The sequence below is a fragment of the Dryobates pubescens genome, chromosome 21, assembly GCF_014839835.1.
Source record: "Dryobates pubescens isolate bDryPub1 chromosome 21, bDryPub1.pri, whole genome shotgun sequence".
NCBI classification, from domain to species: Eukaryota; Metazoa; Chordata; class Aves; order Piciformes; family Picidae; genus Dryobates; species Dryobates pubescens.
In genome coordinates, this window is record NC_071632.1 from 15,402,159 (window position 1) to 15,425,585 (window position 23,427).

At 42.6% G+C, this 23,427-nt stretch overlaps 1 protein-coding gene across 2 annotated transcripts in view; it reads left to right on the forward strand.

The window, feature by feature from the left end:
• Positions 1-767: 767 nt before the first annotated feature.
• The window catches only part of RHEB (Ras homolog, mTORC1 binding), a 34,307-nt gene continuing 11,647 nt past the window's right edge, over positions 768-23,427 (forward strand). For both annotated transcript variants that reach the window (XM_054171249.1, XM_054171250.1), the window contains exons 1-3: positions 768-1,071; positions 16,695-16,766; positions 20,682-20,749. In XM_054171249.1, the coding sequence (XP_054027224.1) occupies positions 1,020-1,071; positions 16,695-16,766; positions 20,682-20,749 (192 nt within the window). In that variant the 5' untranslated portion in view covers positions 768-1,019. The remainder of the gene's footprint in view (positions 1,072-16,694; positions 16,767-20,681; positions 20,750-23,427) is intronic.

Sequence of the window (23,427 nt, forward strand, 5' to 3'; positions counted from 1 at the left end):
CACGTCTGTCTCTAAATTCTGCATCAAGAGCTGAAGTCCCCATCAGCACACGTGGTACGGCTTTCGAGGGGGGAAAAACAACACCGCTTGGATCTCGTAAGTAACAACTTTCTCTTATACACCCGCCCTTTCCTTCAAGCGCAGTTGCTGCACTTGAACATGCTCAGAGCAGACGTTTCCGCGGCAGCTACCTACGAACAAAACGAAGAGGCACTAAGATGACTTCAAATATGCGTCACAGCCTGCGGAGTGCTCCTTTGCGGGACAGGCAGGGCAGCGGCAAGTGTCCTTGGAACAGCCAGGACAACAGGCTGCGAGCACGCCCCGCAGCGGTGGGGGCCACGAAACATCCCCCGCCCAAAGGCGCGGCAGCAGCTCCGCCACCCCGGCTCATCCTGCACCTCAGCTCCCGCAGCGGCGCGCCTGGAGGACCGCCGGAGCGTGCCGCGCTCCTTCGAGCGCACCGACCCCCCGCTGCGCACGCGCGGTACTCGAGCGTCCTCCGCCCAATCCGCGTCCCCGCGCGCCCTTGGCCGACTAGCCCCGCCCCTTTCTTTGAACGCCGTCGGTTACCGCAGCCGCCGCTCTCCGCCAATCGGCGCCCGCGCTGCCACGGCGCCGCCCAATCGGCGCTCGGCGGGTGAGGGGCGAGGCGGGGCGGGAAGGTATGACGCAGCGGGTTTTTCCCCTGTCGGCGCCTGGCGCCGGTTTTCGGCGGCGGCGAGGTCGCTGCTCCGGCCTGTGACGCGGTGACGCACAGGTACGTGAGGGGTTGGCGAGACCGCCGGTCACGTGGGGCGGGCGCCGCCGCTGCTGCCAGGCGCCGCGGGTCCCGTGCGGTCGGGCCGCCGCTTCGCCGCCCCTCCCCCGTCTACCCCCGCCGCATGTCGCTGGCGGCGCGCCCCGCTCCCCGTCAGCCGACCGCCACCCGCTGTCGCCGCCTCCTCCTCCTCTACCGCCGCCGCGACCGCAGCCGCTGCCGCCGCCCTTGATGTGGTTCGGGGCCGGGCGGAGAGAAGATGCCGCCGTCCAAGTCACGCAAGATCGCGATCCTGGGCTACCGGAGCGTGGGTGAGCGTGGGGCGCCGCTGCGAGGTGGGGTGTGAGGGAAGGGGTGGGGGTAACAGACCGTTGGGGCGGAGGTGCGGCGTCTTCCCTTGGACCCGGCTCTGCAGCGCCCCCCTGCCAGTGGGGAGCGCGGCCCGGCCCGGGCGGCCCCCGCCTCATCGCTCTCCCCCGCCGCAGCAGGTGCAGCGGCGGGGAGGGGAGGGCCAGGCCGCCCCGCTTCCCGCCGCCGGGAGCGCGCAGCTGCGGCGGGCGGGCCCCGCCATGGCGGCGCCGCAAAGCGCTGCGGACCCGGGGCTGCGGGGCCGCTGTGCCCTTAATAGGAAGTTTCACACGCACCACCACCACCCTTCCCGCCCCGCCGCCGCGCTCCCAGCCGGGCCTCCTGCAACAGCCGCGCGGTGCGCACCCTGGAACAGCGTGTCGGGGGCGTTGTTGGTGAGGAGGTGCCTGCCCCCCCGGCGGCTGTCGGTGTGCTGGCAGCAAACCCCGAACTGCTGCCATCTCCGCCTCTGCCGGTCCCAGAGGAGCAGTGTTACGCCAGCCGCTCATAATGCGGGTGGTTGCTAGCCCTTGGGACCGGTAAGGCATGCGGTGCGGAGCGGGAGTGCTCTGTTCCCGTTTGCTCCGTGAAGCTGTGGTGCAGCTTTCTTCAGACGAGTCCCTACATGGGGGTTAGAAGCAATTTCGGAGTGCTGAGGGGAAAACAGGTTCATCTGTTCCCATTTCTAGTTTGTTGGGTTTTTGGCCTTCTCAATAGATGTTCTTCACATCCCCATCAGCAACGTCGTAAAGCTGCTGTGGAGCTGTTTGTGCTCGTTAAGGCCGTGGGATTGTAGTGGTCGTGGTGTCCCCAGCACGGGATCACGTTGCTGTCGCACAGCGCTGCTGGTGCAGTCCAGCGCAGGCTCCATCTGCGGGGAGGAACTTCCTGGAAGCGTCCAGCACGAGTGTATAGTAGCTGATGGGGCTTTTGTTCTGTAACTGCGCTTACCTATAATCCTTTCTCCTCCATTCAGTGACGGAAAGCGGTTTCAGATGTTTCAGCGGGCTCTCAAAACAGAGAGGCATAAGCGGAGCTACCCTGCAGTCCGTTTCATTGTATTGTGTTAGGCTTTCTTTTGTCTCTTTTCATTGAGTACTGGAGAAAACAAGCAATGGGCAGAATAAGTGGGAAGGAAGAATGCTTGAAACTGTCGAGACGGGATGTACAGTTGAGCTTTGGTTTTTCCTCTCTTGGCAGGGGCAAATAGCAGTCAAAACCAGAAGAGAAAGTATAGTATTAATCTGGTTAGTTGTGATTTGAGCAGTAGTACTTATGGAAAGAATGGGCAAAAATATGTGTAATGTCTGGTAAGACCTACTGCTGAACTTTTTCAGGTCAAGCTTCTGAGACAGATGTGGTGTTCTACTTGGTAGGACAGGATCAGTTGTGTTAGAATAGCTACAAGTTGTGGGAATATTGAGTTAAGAGGGGGGAAAAAAATCTAGTTTACTGTACTTTTCCATTCATTGTCCTTGGCCATTATGTTACAGGTAAAAATTTTGCTTGTTAAAGCTGCAAATTTACTCTTAAATACACAAGCCTTGAATTTCTAGGCAGATGTTCAAGCAGTGCAAACAAGTCATTGGGGTCTGTGAGTTTTAGATTGGGTTCTCCGCTTATTCAAGTGTGCTTCCTAACGCCCAGGAGGATAGCAACTTAGTTTGGCTGTAGAGAAGCTTTTGAATAAGGTTTGCTGTGTATCATCATAAGAGTATTGAATCCTGGGTAAGAAAGGATGTAGTTCCTTCTTTGGACAATTGTTTAGGTGGTAGAAGAAGAGCGTTTGCATAGAGCTAATGTTCATTTAGGTGGGGCATAATTTTTAAATCTGAAGGACTGGAAGGAAATGTTTTTAGGTTTTGCTTTATAATTAGCAATCTACATTGCTTTGCCATTAATATTAATATTGACCCTGGAATGAGGGAGGCTCACTCTGGTAAGCTGTAAAATGCTTGCAGTTTTATAGATCAGCATAAATGCTTGGGTGTCCTGCTCTGTGAACTCAAGTCCTTGTGTTTGAGATGAAGATAATCAGAAAATGGGGAGATTTGGACATCTTTTGCCCTGTGTCTGTTACATCATTAAAACCTGGTGATCTCACACGTATTTCAAGCAATGAGCTGTTCCCTACAGTTGATGATTCAACAATTTCGTGGATATTTCAGGTTATGAGCGTATACAGTGGTGGGCAAGCATGTCCCCAAGAGGGATTTGTGAAACAGAGTCTGAATCTTGTATAGTCTTCATGCTAAGTCCTTGTTTCCTTGCATTAAATGTTATTCTTTCGCCAGTGCTGTTGTCAGACTAGAGCTTGGGAGTGGTATTCTGATAGAAGAGGTCTTGGAATAGGAAATTCAGGTGTCTGCTTGTTTGAATACACTCGTTCTCTTTCAACACCACCATCAACCCTTTCATATGTGAAACTAGTATTCTTTGCTGATGGGAGAGATCTCAGTGGAGGCCTCACGAATTCCCAGGCAGATGTGCTCTCTGAGAAGCATACTGAGTATTTGCTGGGAACTTTGGGACTTTTTTTTTTCGGTGAGGAAGGCCAGTTACATGTGGATATAACATGCAGGTTGTGGCATGACGCTCGACAAAATCGCACAAGAATGTCTTTGTTGCATTTTGCTCAGACTTAAATCAGTCTAAGAAAGTTAAATTCCATTATGTAACTGTGCTTGTCTTAGGTTCTGAGTAGAAGTCAGTTGGGTTTCATCCCAAAATCTGATAGTTTCACAATAGAAGGATCTTGACTTCAATTACTGCTGTTTGGTATGTGACCAGAGTGGACCCAACTACTTGAGACTCAGCTGGGGGGGGGAGTGTGGAAATAAAAAAATCTCTGCTATGCATTCAATGAAGACTAACATTCTAAAAAGTTACTGCCTTCACTAAAAGTAATCTTCATATCTGTATTTTGGTCATAATTTAATATATCCCAGATATAACTGGAAATAATGGTTTTGCATGGAAATAAATCCAGCAAGTCTAAGACCTTCTGAACATCTTTAGAGTAACAGCCACTCTAAAAGCACCTTATAATGTTCCCAAATGCCTTGTGCTCAGTTTGGTTCTTTTTTGTACAGAAGAAATATGTAAATTCAGATCATAGGTGCCTGCATGAAAGAGGTTTCTTAGATCATCATGTAAAGTAGCTTATTACTGGGATTCTCTGTATTGTATCAAACTGATGGATTTAAGATAAGCAGGGAGGCGTTGTTTAGGTAGATGCTTCGCTCCCAGGCCTCATCCTGATTTGGTTTTTGCTGTTCATGTAACTCCTGCTGCTGGTATTACAGATACACTTGCAGCAGTTGGAATTTTGATTCTCAAGTTTACACATTTGGACTGGCACCCTGAAAATGCTCTTCATGTCAGTTTGTAGCTGTTGAGGGAGAAATCTAGTTAAGTTAGTGGTAGCTTACCTGTCTTCTTCCCCAGCTAAATAAACCATTTTTTTTTTTGTAGGTGCAGAGCAGTCCATACTGCAGGCAGAAGTAGCCATGGTCTCTGACTGTGGCATGTGGGTGGCAAAAAAACTGATGAAACAAAATTTTCTGCCAAGGTTAGATTTATATGGAAAGGCATCCAGGCGGTTGTACACAACTAAAACCCAGTTCTTCATTCTCCGTGCTTGAAAGCAAGAAAGGCAGGAAAAGCAGTAACTTTAATATTAAACCTCTAAATACTGAGAATACTGCTCGGATGAAAAGTAATTACTGGGCTTGAAAATATGAATTATTTGAATATTAGGAGGTTTGTATTGTAAAATGGAGCTGAGGCTTTGCTTTCTACTTCTGAAAGATGACATCTGTTCTCACAGTAGTATACTGCCCTGAGGAAGTATCCCTTTGATATTGGACAGAGGGAAGTGGTAATTTTAGCAAGCAATAAATTGCCCATGTAAATGTCAAGAGAGAAGGAATGGAGAAATTACTGCTGTCGTGTGCTGTAATTTGGTTTACAGAACTGGTTGTATCTGCAGCATTGGAAACCCTGAGATGTAGCAGCAAAATAGAGCAGTTCAGGATCCAGCAGCTAACTAAGGGTAAAATTTTGCCAAGTCCCCAGTAAATTCCAAGATTATTTTCATAGGACTGCATTTGTTTTATGAAGGTGCAGCAGTGCTGCTCAAAGGAAAGGTTGCTGCTATCAGGGGACTGCGCTGAGGCTGGAAATGCCAGCTTTAATTGCATTTCCCTGTGACTGACTACTCTGTTCAGTGAAAGTCGCTACAGCGCATTTGGTAGCAGTAGCTGGAAGCACTAGAGGCGCGTGTTTAGCTATAATATCCAGCCACCGTAGGGTTATTTGAGGACACCGCTCCAGGATTAACTCTTAAATTGCCTACTCCGATCTCTTAATGGTAAAACTTGCAGCTTTTCCTTGTGTATTTGAGTGTTTTGGTGTTTGATTATTCAATTTAGCATCAACATTGAGAGGAGAAACCAAATGAAATGCAGATCGTGTAATTTATAAGCTATGTAAGGTTGAAGCTCTTCCTTTAGATATATTACAGTGCCTTAAGTGTAGGTTCTGGGTAAACCAGCTACCTCTGCGGTACGCACTGCTGCAGAGACGTGGCGTAACCATGCGTTTGGGATTAGACGAGCAGGCTAGAATGGGTATGATTAACTTCCTGTAGCTCTCCTGAAGGTGACGTTCAAGGGTGTATTTTAAAAACTACTCAACTTAATTGTGCATTCAAGCCAAAATTGGACCAGCTTCTCTGTGGGATGTTCATAATGCACTCAAGCTCTGTGAATCCTGCATGAGTCAAAATTCCTGGGTGTCATCTCAAGTTCTCCCAAATCTGAAGCTGCAGACGTGAAGCAAAGAATGTACTAACACGACAGTGTCCTTTTTGGTCATGGAGCTGCCTCCTTAAGGATTTAAGAGGCTTCTTTTTTGTTTTCCAAGGCCTATATTTAAAGTGAATGGCAAATGCATTGTGAATTTGATAATGTGAGAAACTAAACTGTGCTTCCTGATTTCTCGAGGGGTGGTTGTTGCTTAAAATTACTCCCTTCCAATCTTGCTCAGGACATTTCCTTTCCTGTATGGTTCTTGCATGCTGATGACAGCTGTCCTGCAAATGAGTGTGTATGGAATGTGGAAAAAGGAAACTGTGAAGAAAGTCCATGTTATACGTTGCTTAGGAGTCCTCTTAAGAAGATTTAGGATGTTTAAGTTTACCAAAAGTTAATTAATGTGGGCCACTACATAATGTATTTCCTCCTGAGAAATAATTGCAGTGGATGCTGGATTGTTTTTTTGGAGGGAGGGAAAAGATGCTTGTGTTGAAGTTGTAGCAAGGAATCGACGAGGGAAAAAAAGATGTTTGACATGGGGTAAATCAATGCCTTGTTCTGAAGTCTTCATATTCAGGTGATGCTTCAAGTTATACGATCTGGAATTTTCTGGAAACATTTGATAAGACTGCTACAGTGGTGCAAAGCCAAAGCTCCAGGCTACAGTCATGGAATGATTTAGGTTGGAAAAGACCTTTAAGACCATTGAGTCCAACTCTGAACCTAACACTGCCAAGTCCACCACTAAACATTAAGTACTGCATCTTCTTAGCTTTTAAATCCTTCCAGGGGTTGTGAGTTAACCATTTCTCTGGGCAGCCTGCTCTGGTGCTTGATAACCCTTTTTGTGAACAGACTTTTCCTAATCCCCAGCCTAAAGGGTGTTTGGATTGGGATTAAATTAACGTGGCGGGAATTACAAAAATACAGTTCTCTTTGTTTTCCCCAAAGCCCCTCCCCAAAATTACGTACAAACTAGTTAGATTTTATTTACAGGTTCCAGTCAGTTGCAAATTCTCCAAGGATGGTTATGGGCAACGCTAGTACAATTTAGAGAATTTAGAAGATGGAAAAGGCTAAGGCACGAAGTAGCTTTACCCCACTTACAAACCGGAGGCAAGCCAGGACCCTAGGGAAGGCCGATGAGAATGCAGGTTGTACTCACCAGGACGGAGCAGGAACTTGGAGATGGTCCCCAGGTCTCTCTTCCGTGGCAGGCTCCAGAACTGCAGGTTTGTAATTCAATGCGTGGGTAACGCGGCGCAAATCCAAAGGAAAAGGGGCCCGCCAAAATCAAAGTGTCCTTAGACGCAGCTGCCGCAGGGCAGGGCTCGTGCGCAGCACCGCCTGAGCAGTGCGAGGGAGGCCGCGCTGCCGGCCTGTCCCAGCCAACAGCCGCCCCTTACGGCAGGCAGGACCCCAGGGCAGGCAAGTCCGGGTGCTGATCACTCCAGTTTTGCCACGAATCCAGAGCGAGAGCAGAGCGAGTACAAAATGAGCGCCCAAAACGATCCGGAATGAGAGTGCAGACTACTTTCTGGTCACCCTGTTTAAGATTTCCCTAGGCAATGTGTCCAGTGCCAGTATATGCTGGGCGCGAAGAACCCAGCCAATCGCAGCTCCGAGCCTCGGCTCGAGCTTTCCCCCGCAGCTGAATACGTGCGAGGGGCTTCAGCTCCCGGCGGGAAGAATGGAGCCTTTTTACCTGAGGGGAAGGCGATTTCGCGCCTTTGTCTTCCCCCATCAAACCTCTGCTGATGGAGGTGGGGGAAGTTAGGGCTTTGGAGCACCCCATGACAAATGGCCCTTGGTGTAACTTGAGGCTGTTTCCTCTTACCCTATCACTTGTTAGTTGTGAAAACGAGACAAGCGCCCACCCTTCTACAACCTGAGCAACTCTTTAAGGCGTTTGGAATCACTGACTGCCTCTCTTGGAAAACCAGTGGAAGCAAATTTAATGGCTCTGTTGCTTTTCATTCTTTGAGATAACCTACAAATTACTATTTCCTGCAAAATATTTGACTCGTCAACCTGATTGACTCCTTTAGTTTTAAGTATTTATCAACAGCAGCATAGAGGCAATTCACAACTATTTTCTTTGTTCAGATGCACTGGTTCTTCCTTGCTTTACCATAGGCAATATGCAAATTTTAAGCATAGTTGTATGAAAGATGAAGGTGAAAAAGGTAGTGGTATAAGCAGATGATCTAAGTTATCAAGTGTACATTTTGGATTATTCAGCATGTTGTGTTAGTTAATGAAGATCGGACAAGCAAAGAATAGCTTGAACCCTGGGGGCTTCTGCAAAGAGAAATCTATTTGGAATTTCCTATGGGATTTCTTACATGACTTAGGGAACACGACTAGAATGAGGAGGAAATTTATAGAAGTTTGTGGATAGTAGCCAAAGATTAATCTTTTGAGGCATAAGACTAAGTGAAAGATTTCTGAAGGCCTTTTAAGGAACAAAGACCCAATTAGTGTTTCTCTATTAAATAGATAGAAACTGAAAAAGTCACAGTTCACCGATAGATTATACTTAAACATTGAAGTTTCCTTTTAGCTCTTTTATTAGTATCACACTGAAGTCTCAAAAGAATGAGGAGTTACTACTTCAGGAATATTTTTTTTGTGTTCTGAGGTATTTTAGATTACAGGAACCTGAACAGAATGCATGACAAATTTTAGCTACTTATTTGTATTCGGTGGAGTATTGAGTTAAATGAATTTTAATTTGGAAAAAGAGGAAACACATAGCTGGTCTTCAGTGTGTGGGTGTGAACATGTGCAAATGTAATACAAAATCATGATAGGAAAGTGTCTCTTAACATTGTCTCCTGAGTTAGTGGGATACGTCTGTCTAGCTTCAACAACTTGTCAGATTGTATTGCCAAAACTTCATTCAATATGCGTGACGACCTCTAAAGGTACTCTGGCTACATGCAAAAGAGCTGGGATGCATAATATGTAGGAAAACTCCATTAAATCTGTCCTACAAACTGTCAAAACAATCAAGCACTTGATGTTAATGCAGTAAAATGTATTTTGCTTTAAGGCATGGCCCGCCGTTAATAACAAATTTTTGGTGTTCTAAAATCTGTTTCAAAATTAATATTTAGTTAGAACTGAAAGTTTCAACTTTGGAAGGAACATATAAACAAACACTATTTCTTGTTTTGCTACAGTACCACCTTCTGCACTGCTGTCTTGAAAATGTCTGTTTCTGATGGATATTCTGTGTCATCTGTACGGTTTGACACTGCTGAATGAATTCTAAAGAAAGCTGTTAGTTACATTTCTTTAACTTTGTTTTTGGAGAAAGCTTGTCAAAATTCTTGTTGAACCTTTTGTGATTGCTAAACTTAACTTGCATGACCTTAAACAAATTTTAAGCTTTTTCTGAATGGCAAAGCCAGGAAGAATAAGAAGTTGTCTGAACACTTTGAAATCTTGTTGTTTATACAGAGCATATAAGGGAATCTTCTTACAACTAAACCGTTTCTGTCTGTGCTTCTTCAGCTGCAAAATGTTTCTCTTAAGTATGATGGTTAGATAGAGGAAGAGTTGTAGAATCATAGAGTTGTTTCACTTGGAAAAGACTTCTAAGACTGAGTCCAAACTTTGACCAAACACTACCATAGCCATTAAACCACGTTATGAAGTGCTGTGTCTGTATGGTTTTTGAACATCTCCAGGGATGATGACTCCACCTCCCTGAGCAGCTTGTTCCAATGCCTGACCATTCTTTCAGTAAAGAAGTTTTTGCTAACATACAACCTAAACATCTGGTGCAATTTGAGGCCATTTCCTTGAGAACACAAGGAGATGTTTTGGAGGTTTGTGTATAGAAATGCTAAATTTGAAATCCTGTGCTGCACGTGCTGCCTTGTTCCATGGCACCCTGCTTTGCCAGGTGCTGGTGTTAATTTCAGCCAGTTGTGTAGAAATGAAAAAAGGAAAATGATAGCTGCAAACTGCTGGTAAACCTGAAGAGCTTATTCCCATGTGATGGGCATGCAGTAGTGGTCATGGGCTTCTGCTGCAAGATTCAGCTGTGCTGCAAGTGCAGTCCAGGCAGTGCCTGTGCAGTAGATGGAGAGCTGCTGTTGGTAACTGCAGTCACAAAGATGCGTTTCTTGAAGTGCTGAAACATGCTAGTCCCAGTATTTCTGGTTTGCAGAAAGGTAATTGATGTTGTACACCCCAGTGATCTTTAGCATCAAGAAAGAGCTGACTGGAAGCCGAGAGCTCATTCCCTTGTGTTGAGGGGAACTAACACCTTGAAGATGGAAAAGGGGAATGCATTAAAGCAAGAGAGATAAATTTTTATTTCTAATGACAGCATTTAAAAGTGATTTAGTGATGAGACAATGACAGCTACTAAAAATGTCTTTGAAAGACATTTGATGTAGTACATACCCAATGATCCAAGGAAAGGTTAAGTTTATTCAGATAGCTAATTAACTGCTTGCAGTGTTTGTATAAGGAGAAAGGACATGGCTTCTGCCCAGTAATAGGAGTTGCATTTTGCCTTTTCAGGCAAAAATCAGAACAAAGTTCAGGCTCTTTCCCTCTAAGTATGTTGTGAACTGAAACATTAGACCCGATCTTCAAGCTTAATCAGCTTAACTTTAAAAGTGCTATATATTATGTTGTACAGCCTAACTTAAAGTTTAGGAGCAGATTTGCTAATGAGGCTGGCAGGATAGGCCTGGAAAGTCACGCTACCTCTGAATTTCCCTTGCATCTGAAATATTCTAGGCATGGTGCTGTGGGGAGGAAGGTGCATGGTGCTACAGGGATGCAGAATTTCTCCTGGAAATCTGGAAGGAGTACAGAGGATGGTACCTATCTGAGCAGATACTGGTTGACTGGGGTACGAATGTCTGAATGTCACTGTAGTTAGGAGACACCAGGATGCAGTTCCCCTGACCTCTTTAGGGCTTCTTGGCTGCAGCCATCTGCATGCATGCCATGGCCAGGTGAGATGTATGCTACAGAAGTTCTCTGGATTTCTTTTTTTTCTTCAGGCTTGCAGAGGAATACCTTTGATGAACCTTGAGAAGATTGTGCAGTGCAGAAGGAGGAGTAACAAGCATGTGTCCTTCTCTCCCTGCAGGCTTGTGTTCTTGGTACAGACCATCATGTGAACCTCTTCTACAGTACAAGTGGTTCTTGCTACAATACTTCTCCTTAGACTGTCAAATATGTTTCCTTATAGCCTAATATAAAAATAGATGAGGATAAGGCAGGGAACAGTTGTGGCAGTTGGTTAGAGTGCCATAGTATTGGGGGGGGGGAACCCCAACCCCCCACACCTCAAAACAAAAAAGGTTGCTCTGAAATGCTGTTTGCTTTGTCATAAAGGTCTCTTCCGTTCTTAAAGCCTCTCAAAATGTTACCAAAAGACATCTCATTAAGGTCCTCAGGCGTTTGCTCCTACAGGATTCTAAGGACAAAGCCTTTAGTTTGTCTTTCAGAAAGGTCAGATAGCACTTGGAAAGCAGAGTGCCACCACTTTTTGTGCAAACTGAGCATGATTATCATGAGCAAGTACACCAGTTGAGCTGTGCTGTGTCAGCAAGAGATTTTGTAAGCAACAGAAAATGTTTTTTAATGTTGATACCATAATGTGGATGGCACAAGGAAATTACTACAAAATGGAAAAAAAATAGAGCCTAAAGCAGGTTGTTTATACCTGATAATTGGTCATGCTTAGAAGTCTAAGGGAAGAATTAAGTTGCATATGACTAAAACACAAACTACTCATTGTCTCCAGTGATTACAAACAATTCTTTATTGACCCAGATGTATCATTTTTATAGTCATTAAAATAATATACTGAACTGCATAGCAATGGTCAGCAGGATAACAGCTACATAGCCGTAATTAGTACTGGGCGGGGGTGAAATCATGATTAACCATACACAGTTGCTAAGGATGAACCCTGAGATGAATGATGAGCTAGTGATGGGTTCTGGGATCATTGATGATCTTGTGAAAAGATGAGTCAAAGAGTGAGGCTACAATTCCCTTTGCTATTCATTTAAGCCTTTGTGTACTCCAGGAAATTGTTCAGTCCTTTTCTGTGCTTGATGAATAGGTGACCCGTGCTGTGGAAATGGTGGTGTCTCCACTTTGTGCATCTTGATACTCTGAATTAAAGAAGATAAAGATCCCAATGCTCAAGTTAAATTGAGCATAACTTTCAGTATGAGAACTTTAGGAACTGTACTAAGTTGAGCATAACTGTGCATGAGATACCGAAAGCTAAATACAGTGTTACGTACTTTGATGTGACTCGACAGCATTTCATTGTGAAAGTTCTTGAACCCTTGTGTGATGAACACAACACTAATTTGTTCTGTAGGTAAGGCAGTAGAGACTGAGTTAAGACACTAGTCTTGTGGCAGCAGTGCGCTAGATGTGGCCAGCCATTTAATGTTCGGGCAAAGTGCATTAAGTAGTGGTATTCTAATAGGGAAAAGATGGGTTAAAGAAACCTTGCATCTAAAATTTGAACAGAACAGAGAATTGCAACTTGTCAGAAGTTGCTGTTCTTGACCCTGTCAGACTGTTTACTGATTGTGCAGACAATTTCAAGTATTGAGAAATTCTTCCTGTTGAGATAAACTGCTCTGTGCTGCCAGTGGCTGTCATCGTGGAGATGCCACGTTAGCGGGCAGCTGCAGAATCGCTCTTGCACAATGCTGTGCTTGTGGAGCTGTTGTTTGACTTGCTCCCTGGCCAGTTGCATCATTTCTGTCTCCTGGGTTTGGGGGGAAGCTGGCTGCAGATGAGAATTTCATTGGATTTTCTCTCTACTTACTGCAAGGAGAACAAGGGTGTGGGACAGGGACAGGAGGCAGGTGGTGGTGAAGAGAGGGCATGGCCTCTCGGAGGAGGCCAGCTGTCCATGAGCCCACCCATGCTCAGTTACTCATCTTCTTGGTAAACTCCTTAGTGTTGCAAAGCTGGAATTTTTAAGGCTAGATTAAATGCCACAGCTCTTGTCCAAGAAATAAAAGGATGAGTAAAAACTCAATTTGGCAATTTGTTTTGCTTTAACACTTGCAATGGCATTTGAAACTGATGTGCTATGACTGCTCTAGACAGAGTGTTCATGGGACGTTCTGCTTTAGTGAGTGGTCTGTTTTATGAAGAGCAGAAATAAACTTTAATTTTTGACATGGCTTTCCATCTAAAAACCTTTCCCTTTCCTGTTTTGACAGTGGAAAACTTTTCTTTACCACTTCCACATGGTATCATAAGTAACAAATTCTGTATGCAAATACCCTTTGAGTAGTTCTGGACAACGTTGAGTTGAGCTTTTGATGACCTGGAACACACATCCTTGTGAAATTCATTCCTCCCAGCCCTTATCTTCGGTCCTGTTACTCCAGGGAGAGGGGAAGTCAGTAAACTTGGAAAATGTTGTTTACAACTCCTCTGCCATAGCGTATCTAGTGCTTTCAGTTGCCATTGAAAGTACAGCTGGAGGAGTTATCCTGTTGCCCTTACCTGACTCATTTATTTCTTCCTAGTCAGTTTAAGCTCTCTGGTTCTGAACAGTCAAAGGTTAAACTATAATATTTTCTATTAAACTATTTTGCAAATACTACTTCATCTTAAAATCACAGGTCTCACATCAATTCAGTGAACTCTGCTTGCAGCAGACTGGCTTGCTTCTTCTCATGACACTTCTCCTTTTGACCTCAGCAGATGCTTATTTTCCTAAAATTTGAAGACACTGGATAGATACTGGATACAATGTTGGGGATGTTACAAGGAAGAGCTTAGCAAGCTAAAAACCACTTGGTATTTGTTCCAAAAAGGGTCATATTGGCGCTGAGTTGGGTTTTTTTTGGCCTTTTTTATGTATGCACCATTGAGTAATCAATTAATAAGGTTTTTGTTGTTGATGTTAGGCTCTCTTGTCCTTCTAGGCTGAAGTGGGGTAGCAGCATATGCACGTGTAGAGTGCAGTATCTCCCTATATCCTCTTCCATGCAGTGCTCTGAGATTCAGTGAGTACCTCAGTAAATTCAGCTGTGTACAGTTCCTTGGTCCCTGCCTCACAGATATCTCAGAAAATGTTGCCTGATTTCTCTGGGGGAAGAAGAGATAGGAGCTAAATTGTCAGTTTAGCTTTCCTCACTGTGCGTGAGCATAGGTCAGAGACCTGGAATAAAACCTGTGGGACAAAGTTCAAACCAAGCTGTTGTTTACATGATTCTGCATGCTTCTTGGGCATGGGCTGACTCAAGGCAATGATGTGTTAATGGCTTGGGTTTTAAATTTCTTGTGTCCTCTTTGGAAGCCTTGGTTTAGTGGGATACTGTTGCATGCACTTATTCTGAGGGTTACATGGCTGAATCCAAGACAGGAGAGCTTCCCTGTGCCTCTTCTAGGAAAGCAGCCATCCTCTTGTGATCACGAATGCATCATTACTGGAAAGCTCATTATAAAACTTGGAGGAATTAAGGAGGAGTGTTAGAATGTTCGTTTCATCTGTTTTTGTCACTCTTTCACTGGTAGGAGGAAAGTAGTAATTAATACAGCTGGATGTTAAATGCAGCATTTTCTATTGGCTCCAGCTTCTTTCCAGTTTCTAGAGTTATCACAGACAGATGGTAGCAGTCAAGTCTTTTGGTTAGTTTAGGATTCTTCTTAGAAGGAAAAATGTTCAGTTATGATCTGTGCTTAACTTAGCTCTTCTTATCTTGAAGCTATGACAGCCTAATATAGGAATAGTTAACTTTGTTTTTCAAAAGGAGTGCTTAATATGCTGATATTGGCAAAGAATCTGGAAGCATGAACTCTGGGAAGCAACTTTGTAAGCTTATAGCTGAAGAAGAAATAGCTTGAAACTATATTCACTGTAAGTTGTGTCCAAAATGCACAGTTTGAGAATGCTGCTGGGATGCATAGTCCCAGTTTTAAGTCTCTCCTTATTAGGATGGTTTTGGATGTGCATGGTTGCTCCCCACCCCTTGCTCAAGGAACAACTTAAAGTACAGTGTTCTCTGTAAACTCATGTGCAGTGAGTATGACACCTTAGTTGTGCTGTTAGATGTATCTGAGAATGTGATTTGAGTAAAGGCAACTCAAAAGCTTGTGTGCTGGTTGGGATTTTTAGCAGTAAATCTTGAATAAACTATTGTGAGTGACAGACAGCAAACATGAAGTATGGCAGAGCTGGGCAGTAATGTTAAGAAGTAGTGAATTGATGAAGGTCATTATGGCTGTTGGAAAATCGTCAGATTATGATCTTTGTGTGACATTTTCTTGCTCCTGGAGAAGCAACTTACAGAAGTGTTGTAGTTAATGAAGGCATTGACTGCACGCGAATTATCAAGCCAGATTTCCCTTGTATCACCGTGCTTGTACTTTGACTTGCAGTTTTTTTGGAATGTCTTCAACAAAAATACTTACTATGTATGCTGATGATAAGTCAGATGTGAATAGGTCAAGAGATTTGTATGATTAATGTGGGGAGGGGAAGTGGAAAATTATTTTAATATTCCTGGAGAATGCTTAGTAAAGAGCTTTTTCTACAGCAAAGTATAAATATAGCGTGATCTGAACACTGCAAGTGGGCAGTCTTTATCCAAAGCAATTAACTCTTGAAAATAATATTACTATATAGTTCACTCACAACACTGGTTATCAATGTTATTGAAAAGGCCTCCACTGAGTAGGATGGTCTTGAGTCTAAACTTTAACTCATAATCCTATTTTGTTTGTGCTTTTTTGCCGATGAGAAAGCTTATGAAAGAGCATTAAGAATATGCTCATGTCCACAAGCAGCTAATGGACTTGGCAAGCTTTACATGAGTGTATTTGTCCAGTAAACATCATGTAATAGGATCTAGTAGATTCCCAGATGTAAAGATGTGTTGTAATGGAAATCCTGTTAAGACTTCAGTAAGGCTCTGAAAAGTCTTCAGTGGCAGAGCTGTGAAGGTGCTTTTTAGGGCCAGTGTATGCAAGTCCATTTTATTTTTTTTAATGTCTTGTAAAATCTTTTGAGACTGAATCAGTTCTCATTTTTCCAGTCTGCTCCCAAGTGCACTATTTTGCATTACTCATTGTTCATTATTGGAGGATATGTGATTAGATCAGCATAACTAAAATCAGGAATGTTGTCTGCAAAAGTAGCAGTTAAATTGATTTTAAAAGAACAAATCCAGGTGCTCGAAATACAGCACCTGCTGGTCTGCTGTAGTGTAGCATTAAGAATATTCGTGGGAGAATATTCTAATTTCAAGAATTTTGAGATCCTTTAGTCATGGGCAATATGTCCCATCTCCTAATCAAACCAAATTTGGCTTATGCTGTCCAAGTTCCTCATTTTCAATGCTATAACTGAAAATTATTCCTGGTTTCCCTTGCTTGTCAATAGAAAAACCTTCCAAGTGTGGCAGTTTGTTAAATTCAGTTTTATAAGGATTGCAGAACACTACTTATAGATTTGTTTTCAAGTGGAGGAGGTGCTTAATTTATGCTATGTTAAAACAAAAGCAGAACATGTGCTGAGTAGCTTTTGCACTATTTTATTTTGGTTTTTTAGTAGGTTCAGGAGACCTAGTTACTAGGAATAGGCACTTAATTTAAAAATGGGTCAACTGTCGTGTATAGATAGCTTAAATGAAGCATTCTAAGCTCATATTTGCTCTCAGGAACATTAGTGTATCTACTAGTAAGTGTAAAATGGTAACAGACTGAAGACTTATTTCAATACAGATTATTTTTTCTCTGCTTGACAGGAAAATCTTCACTGACCATTCAGTTTGTGGAAGGACAGTTTGTTGATTCGTATGATCCAACCATAGAGAACAGTAAGTAAATAAATGACAAGCTGCTCTTCTGTACCTGGCTTTTATCAGAATCCATTGTGTTTACACATCTTACTTATGTGGGCATTTACATATTAACATGAAAGGTCATTAATTAACAGCTAAGTTTTGCTGCCCTTTTAAACCACTGCTTACCAAGCTTCTAGGGTATTGCAGTATGGAAATCACTGTGTGCCTCTTTCTCCAAACAATTAAATTGGTTTTTAACACCTAACCAGTGTGACTAAAATACATCTCCTTGTATTGTATTTATGTTAGACATCTGCTTTCCCTGATACAGCTGGGGCACTTCAAATGACTAGTACCATACCTATATGAAAACATACCACTTTATACAGGTATTCCCAAGTCTCAAATGCCTCATTTGATCCAGATGAACACAAAGCCAGCAATGCCAAGAAATGACTGCCTTAGAAGGCAGACATGCTGTGGCCATAATAACATGATAATCTTAAATGACTCATTTCCAACTGCTTGATAACAAGCCTGGTACTCAATCGGCTGGCTGCAAATACTGGGTAACTGACTTAGTATCTTTTTTTTCTCCTAGTGGTTATTTTAGTGCCTTTGTGAATAGCTAGCATAGCATGTGAGCAAAGACACTAATACTAAAAATGCTGCCAAGAGCAAGAGGTCCTGTCCGAGGCAAGTTACCCAGTGTTTGTTATGATCCAGCCACCTCTGAGCTTAGTGGTGGTCAGAAAATACTTGAGCAACTGTAGTGCTAGGCCGAGTATCTCAATTGTGTTGGCTTACTTTAATCATGTGGCAAATAAAACTTTTGATTTCATGATTGTGACTGTGGAGTTCTGATATTGTTAATGACTTCTGAAATGCAACAGTAGGACATTTTCACTGCTTTCAACTTGTGCAATAGGATGTTAAGCTTATGTGGTACTTGGTAAGTCTGAATGAAGTAAATGTCAGAAAGTTTTCTTTTTGATCTGTATGATAGTAATTACAAATCAGTAGGTATTTATTAGGATGTGTTGCTCAGGATTGTTTTATTGCTTAGATAATTAATAATTGTTTATGATAATAATAAATGCTATAGTATTTAGATAAGTAATAATTAACTAGAATTCAGGTGCTACTTTTTGAGAGCCTTTAAATTTGCTTTAGCGAGTTGGGGCAGATAATTTGCCTGTTGACCAGAATGATCTCTTAGTCCTTATGTAGGTATCATTCTGAGCTGCATGTTTCTATATGTAATCAACTCTTTTATTGTTTTCCTGGCTTGTAATTTCCAATCTGGTTGACAGTTCTGCAAAAGGGGTTCCAAAGTCCAAGTTCCTTTATGAAGGGTGGTGTTGGAGATCGTTGCATTCTTCCAGTTCTTTCAAGCAAATTATAAAACCTTGTCATCCAGTGATTGGGTCTACATCAGTGGCACAAAACTGGTGAATGAAATTAAATGAAAAACAAAATACAGGCTGAAGAATGCTCTGGCCTGTGTGATTTTTGTTTTGTCCCAGAAAATTGTTACTGATCATTTATTACAGCATTCTACCAGCACTGATGAAAGAGTAGAAAGCTGCAGTATGGCTGGTAGCTCAATTGTATAGAAGTCAAGCTCTCACAGGTACACTTGTGTAGCATGTAAGCCTTAAGCAATAGGAATAAGAACTAATATTCTGGTAGTTTTTGGTAGTGTGGAGCAAGTCTGTGTGAATGCTCAGTTGGATGTTGCTCTGAAAGCCACAGATGAGCTAAAACCAGAGCAGTTTAAACCCCAAATTTTGCTGAGCAGCGTTTCACAGATGCAGGAATTGGTCAGCTATGCTGAAATTTGTCCCCTTTTAGACTGGGAAGTGCCATACTGTGCAGTGATCGTATTATTGGTGTGTAGTGATTGTATTACTGGTTGGTTGTCTTGCTCATGGCATAGCAGAAGGCAATGCATCCCAGGGTGGGAAGTGATGGAACTGGAAATCAAGGCTTTCTCTGGATCATGGCGGGGTGGTAGATCACTAATCATGTTTAATACGTCTGCAAGGTTTTCCCAGATTTAAATTCTTACCAGAAGTATTCTTTTTTAAAGCTTCCACAGAGAAATGTGTGTCATTCATTGTGACTGCATCAGAATAGATTTATGTTCTTGCAGTGGGCTCTTCTCCTCACCCAGTTTATGGTGACTTGTCTACTGTTCCCCTTCGCCTGGCTCTGTCACACTCTGCTTCCAGTATACATGATGATGATGATTGTCTTTTCTGAGTCTATTCTCAACTTCTAGAGTAGTCTGAAAAAAGCTGCCATCTGCCCCTGTCTCTTTTTAAATATTAACTTCATGAGGCTCTTGAAGCCACTTTGATTGCAGAGTGCTTTGACGTGTATGTGAAGTGTCAAGAGATTAGAGGCTGTTACTTTTAATATCCCTGTTAATGCAGTGTGCATCCAGATGAGTCTGTTTTCCCTCTGACTGGAAGGAGTGATGTATATAGCAACACCGCACGCTGACATCTGTTCAAACAAACAATTGCTTCTGTCCCCACCACAGTATTCATCCAAGGCAAAGAGCTCTTGTGGATTCTTTTTGCATAGAATTTTGTGCAGTGATGACGGCAGCATCCAGGCAGTGACTTGAGAGCATTTCACATGCATGTGTGCTAAAGCAGCTGTCTTGGAGGATAGACAGGGCAAGGTAGAAGCTCTCTCTTGGAGGCACCATTTCAGATTGCACTTGCCAGTGTTACAATGGAAACTCTGGCATGCTTAACACTGTTTATTTAGATGCTCTACATTAGTTTGGCTTTTCTGTTTGAATTGCTTCCCTTTTTAAAAAAGGGTGCTTTGATCTGCTGGGTGGGCTGAAATCTCCAGCCTCAGATATTTCATCTCCCTTACTCAAGGTAATACATTGTGGAGTCTTGAGAGGGCAATAAGCATTGACAGGGAAGAAGAAAGTTGGCAAATTTCATCTTCTGGGAGCTGAAATCCAGTATAAAACCCAGAAGGTGTGGGCAGAAGACTGCACAGTGGGTTCGAAAACATTCAACTTCACAGCTTCAGGAAGCTGTTGGACAACTTACAGGATGATGACCAGGTCACTGCAGTATTAGCTATTTCCCCTGCTTATCTCTGCAATGAAAAGATGAAGCTTCTTAGGACTGTTAGTATTTGGGAGAACTACATCAACCAGAGGACAGCATAAACATTTCCCAGTATATCAGTACTGTGCAGTAACTGTCTTGAGTTCAATACTAAGACCAGAGTGAAGCTCTGGAGCCAGGTTTGTGCATACAGTGCTTGCTAGTACATTGTTCCTGTAAGGGCTATGATATAGTTTGCTTTTGCTGTTGTGTAATAGAAACACCAAGTAATGTTCTTCAGCTCACAGCATGTGAGGGAAGACAAGCAGTGCTCGTGACTTCTAGGGACTGAATGCACTTCCTGGACTAGGACTAGGAGGCTGGTAGCTAACTTCTAGCCAAATTATTTAAGTTCAATGCATTCATAAGTTAGGCTCTGTGTGTTTTAGCATCCAAGCATTTATTTATTTGTAATTCAGGTAATATGCCTCATGGGATTTACATTGGGGAAATGGATCTTGCTAAACTGCTTGGAAACTGGGGGAAATATCCAATATATTCAAACACAGTGTTGATGTTAATTGTGTTTAAGTGTTTTGTGTTACCACAAATACAGTTGCCTGGAAGTCAGAGAAACTGTTGCATCCAATGTGAGAATCTCCTGGAATTTGAAATTTAAAGTAAATGTCTTGAGTTCTGTTACCTGAAATAAAAGGTACCTTAGCTAGCCTTTTACTGCTACTTCAAAGCTTAACACCGAAGCTCTGTCTCTTAGTGCCTTGGCTGACAATGGCTTAGATGAGTGATTTCTGATCCTGCCTTTGTGTAGTATTTTCTGACATGTTCATGCATTTCTTGTTTGTTTTAGCTTTTACAAAACTGATCACAGTAAATGGCCAAGAATATCATCTTCAGCTGGTGGATACTGCTGGCCAAGTAAGTTACCTTTCTTTCTTTGAATCTTTCTTCAGAGTTAAGATAATGTGTTCACTCCAGTAGAGCTGAATTGGTAGCAAGTGTGCATTCAGAGATGAAGGTAACTAAAATGATTCAATGATTCTGTCTTGTTGGTTAGTCACTAGTGCATTGTTTCCATAGTGTTTATTTAAAGGCTTTTTGTTGGTTGGGGTTTTTGTTTGTTTGTTTGGTGATTGTCTTGTTTCCTTGTCTATTGAACATACACCTAAATAGGCAAAGAAGGAACTGCCTTAACTTGGATGTACCAAAAGTCCCTAAGTAGCTTGCTTGATATTTATGGACTAAATGTGCAGTCTTGTTTTAGAGGGAAAATGTCACTTCAATAAACCATGGAGAAGTTTTCCATGACTTCCCAATTTGTGTGCTCCAGCTACTGCACTGTGACTTGTATCTGTGAAACAGTCATGGGGGGGTAGACAGGTGTCCATACAGGTGGTTATTGCTGGGCTACCAATGAACTGCTACAGTTTGTTTACATTTTGATGTGATGGTTCATGAGTGCTTCTGAGCCATCATGTAATGACAGGGAGAGCAGGAGGGGAGACAGTGAGCTTGTGTCCTGTAGGATGGTCAGTAGCTTCATGAAGTATAGGTGTTCATTATATAGTGCTGCATGGAGTGTTTTTAGTGGGAAGAAACAGAACAGTGACTGTTAAAGCCTTGCATGTTTATTTTACAGTTCTTACTGCTTATACTTTTTCAGTGATTTCTGATACACTATGTATTTTTTCTTCTGTTTTCCAAACTGTAGTGTTAAACAATGTCAATGTTGTAAAATACACTGCCAGTACTTAAGACTTTAAAGCTGCAGGACACTTGCTCATAGCTGGGAGACTCTTTAGAAGAAGGGTTGTAACCTTCTAAGTACGTTTGACTGCTTTGTTAGAGAGCTGTGTGAGTGAAGAATAACCATGCTGCCTTTATATGGTGTCAAAACCACTATATCTACTTACAATTTGTTAGAGGTGTCTAAAGTGATTAGAAACACGATGCTGGCCCCATGTTCTGGGGCAGGGTAGTTTCATGGAGAATATTCTGTAGAGGAGAGCGAGGTCACGAGATGGGCAGGCTGAGAAATGTGAACAGTGGAGCAGTGAGCTCCATGGATTTCGCTTTGTGCCAGTGTAAGTCTGTTTCCTTACATCTCCTATTGTAGTGTAGTGATAAAAGTAAAATTTCTCTTTGAGGAAGAAATGGCTTTCAGAGAAGGCTATATAGCTTCAGTAGTAACATACCTCTGTTGCTGAGGTTTATTTTCAGGGTTGGTTTACTGTTACAGAGTATTGTAAAAGCAACATAAATTCTTTTTCTGTGAATGACCTGAACTTTGCCTTCTGGCTTAGAGGGTTAGAGGGTTATGGAAAGTGTGGCTTGGACAAATTTCTTTCTCTAGACTGTCTTCCTTAATAATCTATAGAGAGTGCTCATAGCAAGAATTCTATTGTAGATTTGTTACATCTTGAAAACTTGGCTATGACTTGAAAAGCTATAGCTGCGTTGTTTTATCGCTTGGCAAAGTTCTTAATTTGGCCCACAAGATCCAGGAAGCATAGCAGCTTTTCTTCTGTCTCCAGAGAAGCTAAAAATTAGGAATTAATTAGAAGCAGTTGAGGTTATGGTGCTTCCTTCTCTTGGTACTCCCTTTTCTGTCTCATGCCTCATTACCTTTCATGGCTATCTATTCAGATATGCATAGTTGAGTCGAACCAGGAGTCTTGGTGTGGGATCATAGAAGAGAAGTGCAAAAGAAAATCTTACCTAATACTGAATTCCAGCTGGGGCAATCTGGAGAAATTCTGGGTAAAGTCAAACAACTGCAGTTGCACTTTCACCTGTTTTCCATGTGGCCTGGCTCACATCTTCTGTATTGACTTTAGGATTACACAGTCAACTGAAGTGGCAGCTTGGCATCTCCATGATGATGGGGGAGGGCTGCCCTCAGTGTGTAGCAACAAAGGCAAATAAGGGCATCTTTTGTCATGTCTTTCAGACTTTTTTGGCAAAATCTATGAAGTTGATTTACAAAGGGTTTTTCCTCATTTGCCAATTAAGGAAGTTTCATTCCTTTTGGTGGTCTAGATTTTAACTGTGTGATTGCACTGTTCCATCTGTTCAGTCATCACAACGTACAGGAGGTTATGTGATCTTAAGCTAAAATTAACATGTTAAGAAGGGTAGATTAAAAATATTTGAGAATGTGTATATTAAGAAGTATAGCTCTTGTCAAAATGGAAATGTTTCCTGGGAATCTCTATTAGAACAATTTAGATTTCTTTTTTTTTACGTGGGATTCATAATATTTATGCTGCGTTGCCTGCAATATGACAAATGTTTTTCATTTACTTCTGTGGTCAATTCCTTTTCTACAGGGGTAATAAATCCAGTGATTTTTGTTTGGTTTTGCGGTGGTGTTGGTTTTGGTGGGGGGGTTTTGTGTGTATTTTGGTTTGGGTTTTTTGGTTTTGTTCTTTTCATGAGACACTCGTCATAGAATGTAAACTTCTGGTTGTCATAAAGCAACTAACAGCTGTACTCCTTGCATGTCTATAGCTGATCAGCATTAGTTAGAAAGCCACAGTTACTCACTTCCTAACAGATCCCTTAGGTAAATTAGATTGGGTCAGTGTCATTTGACA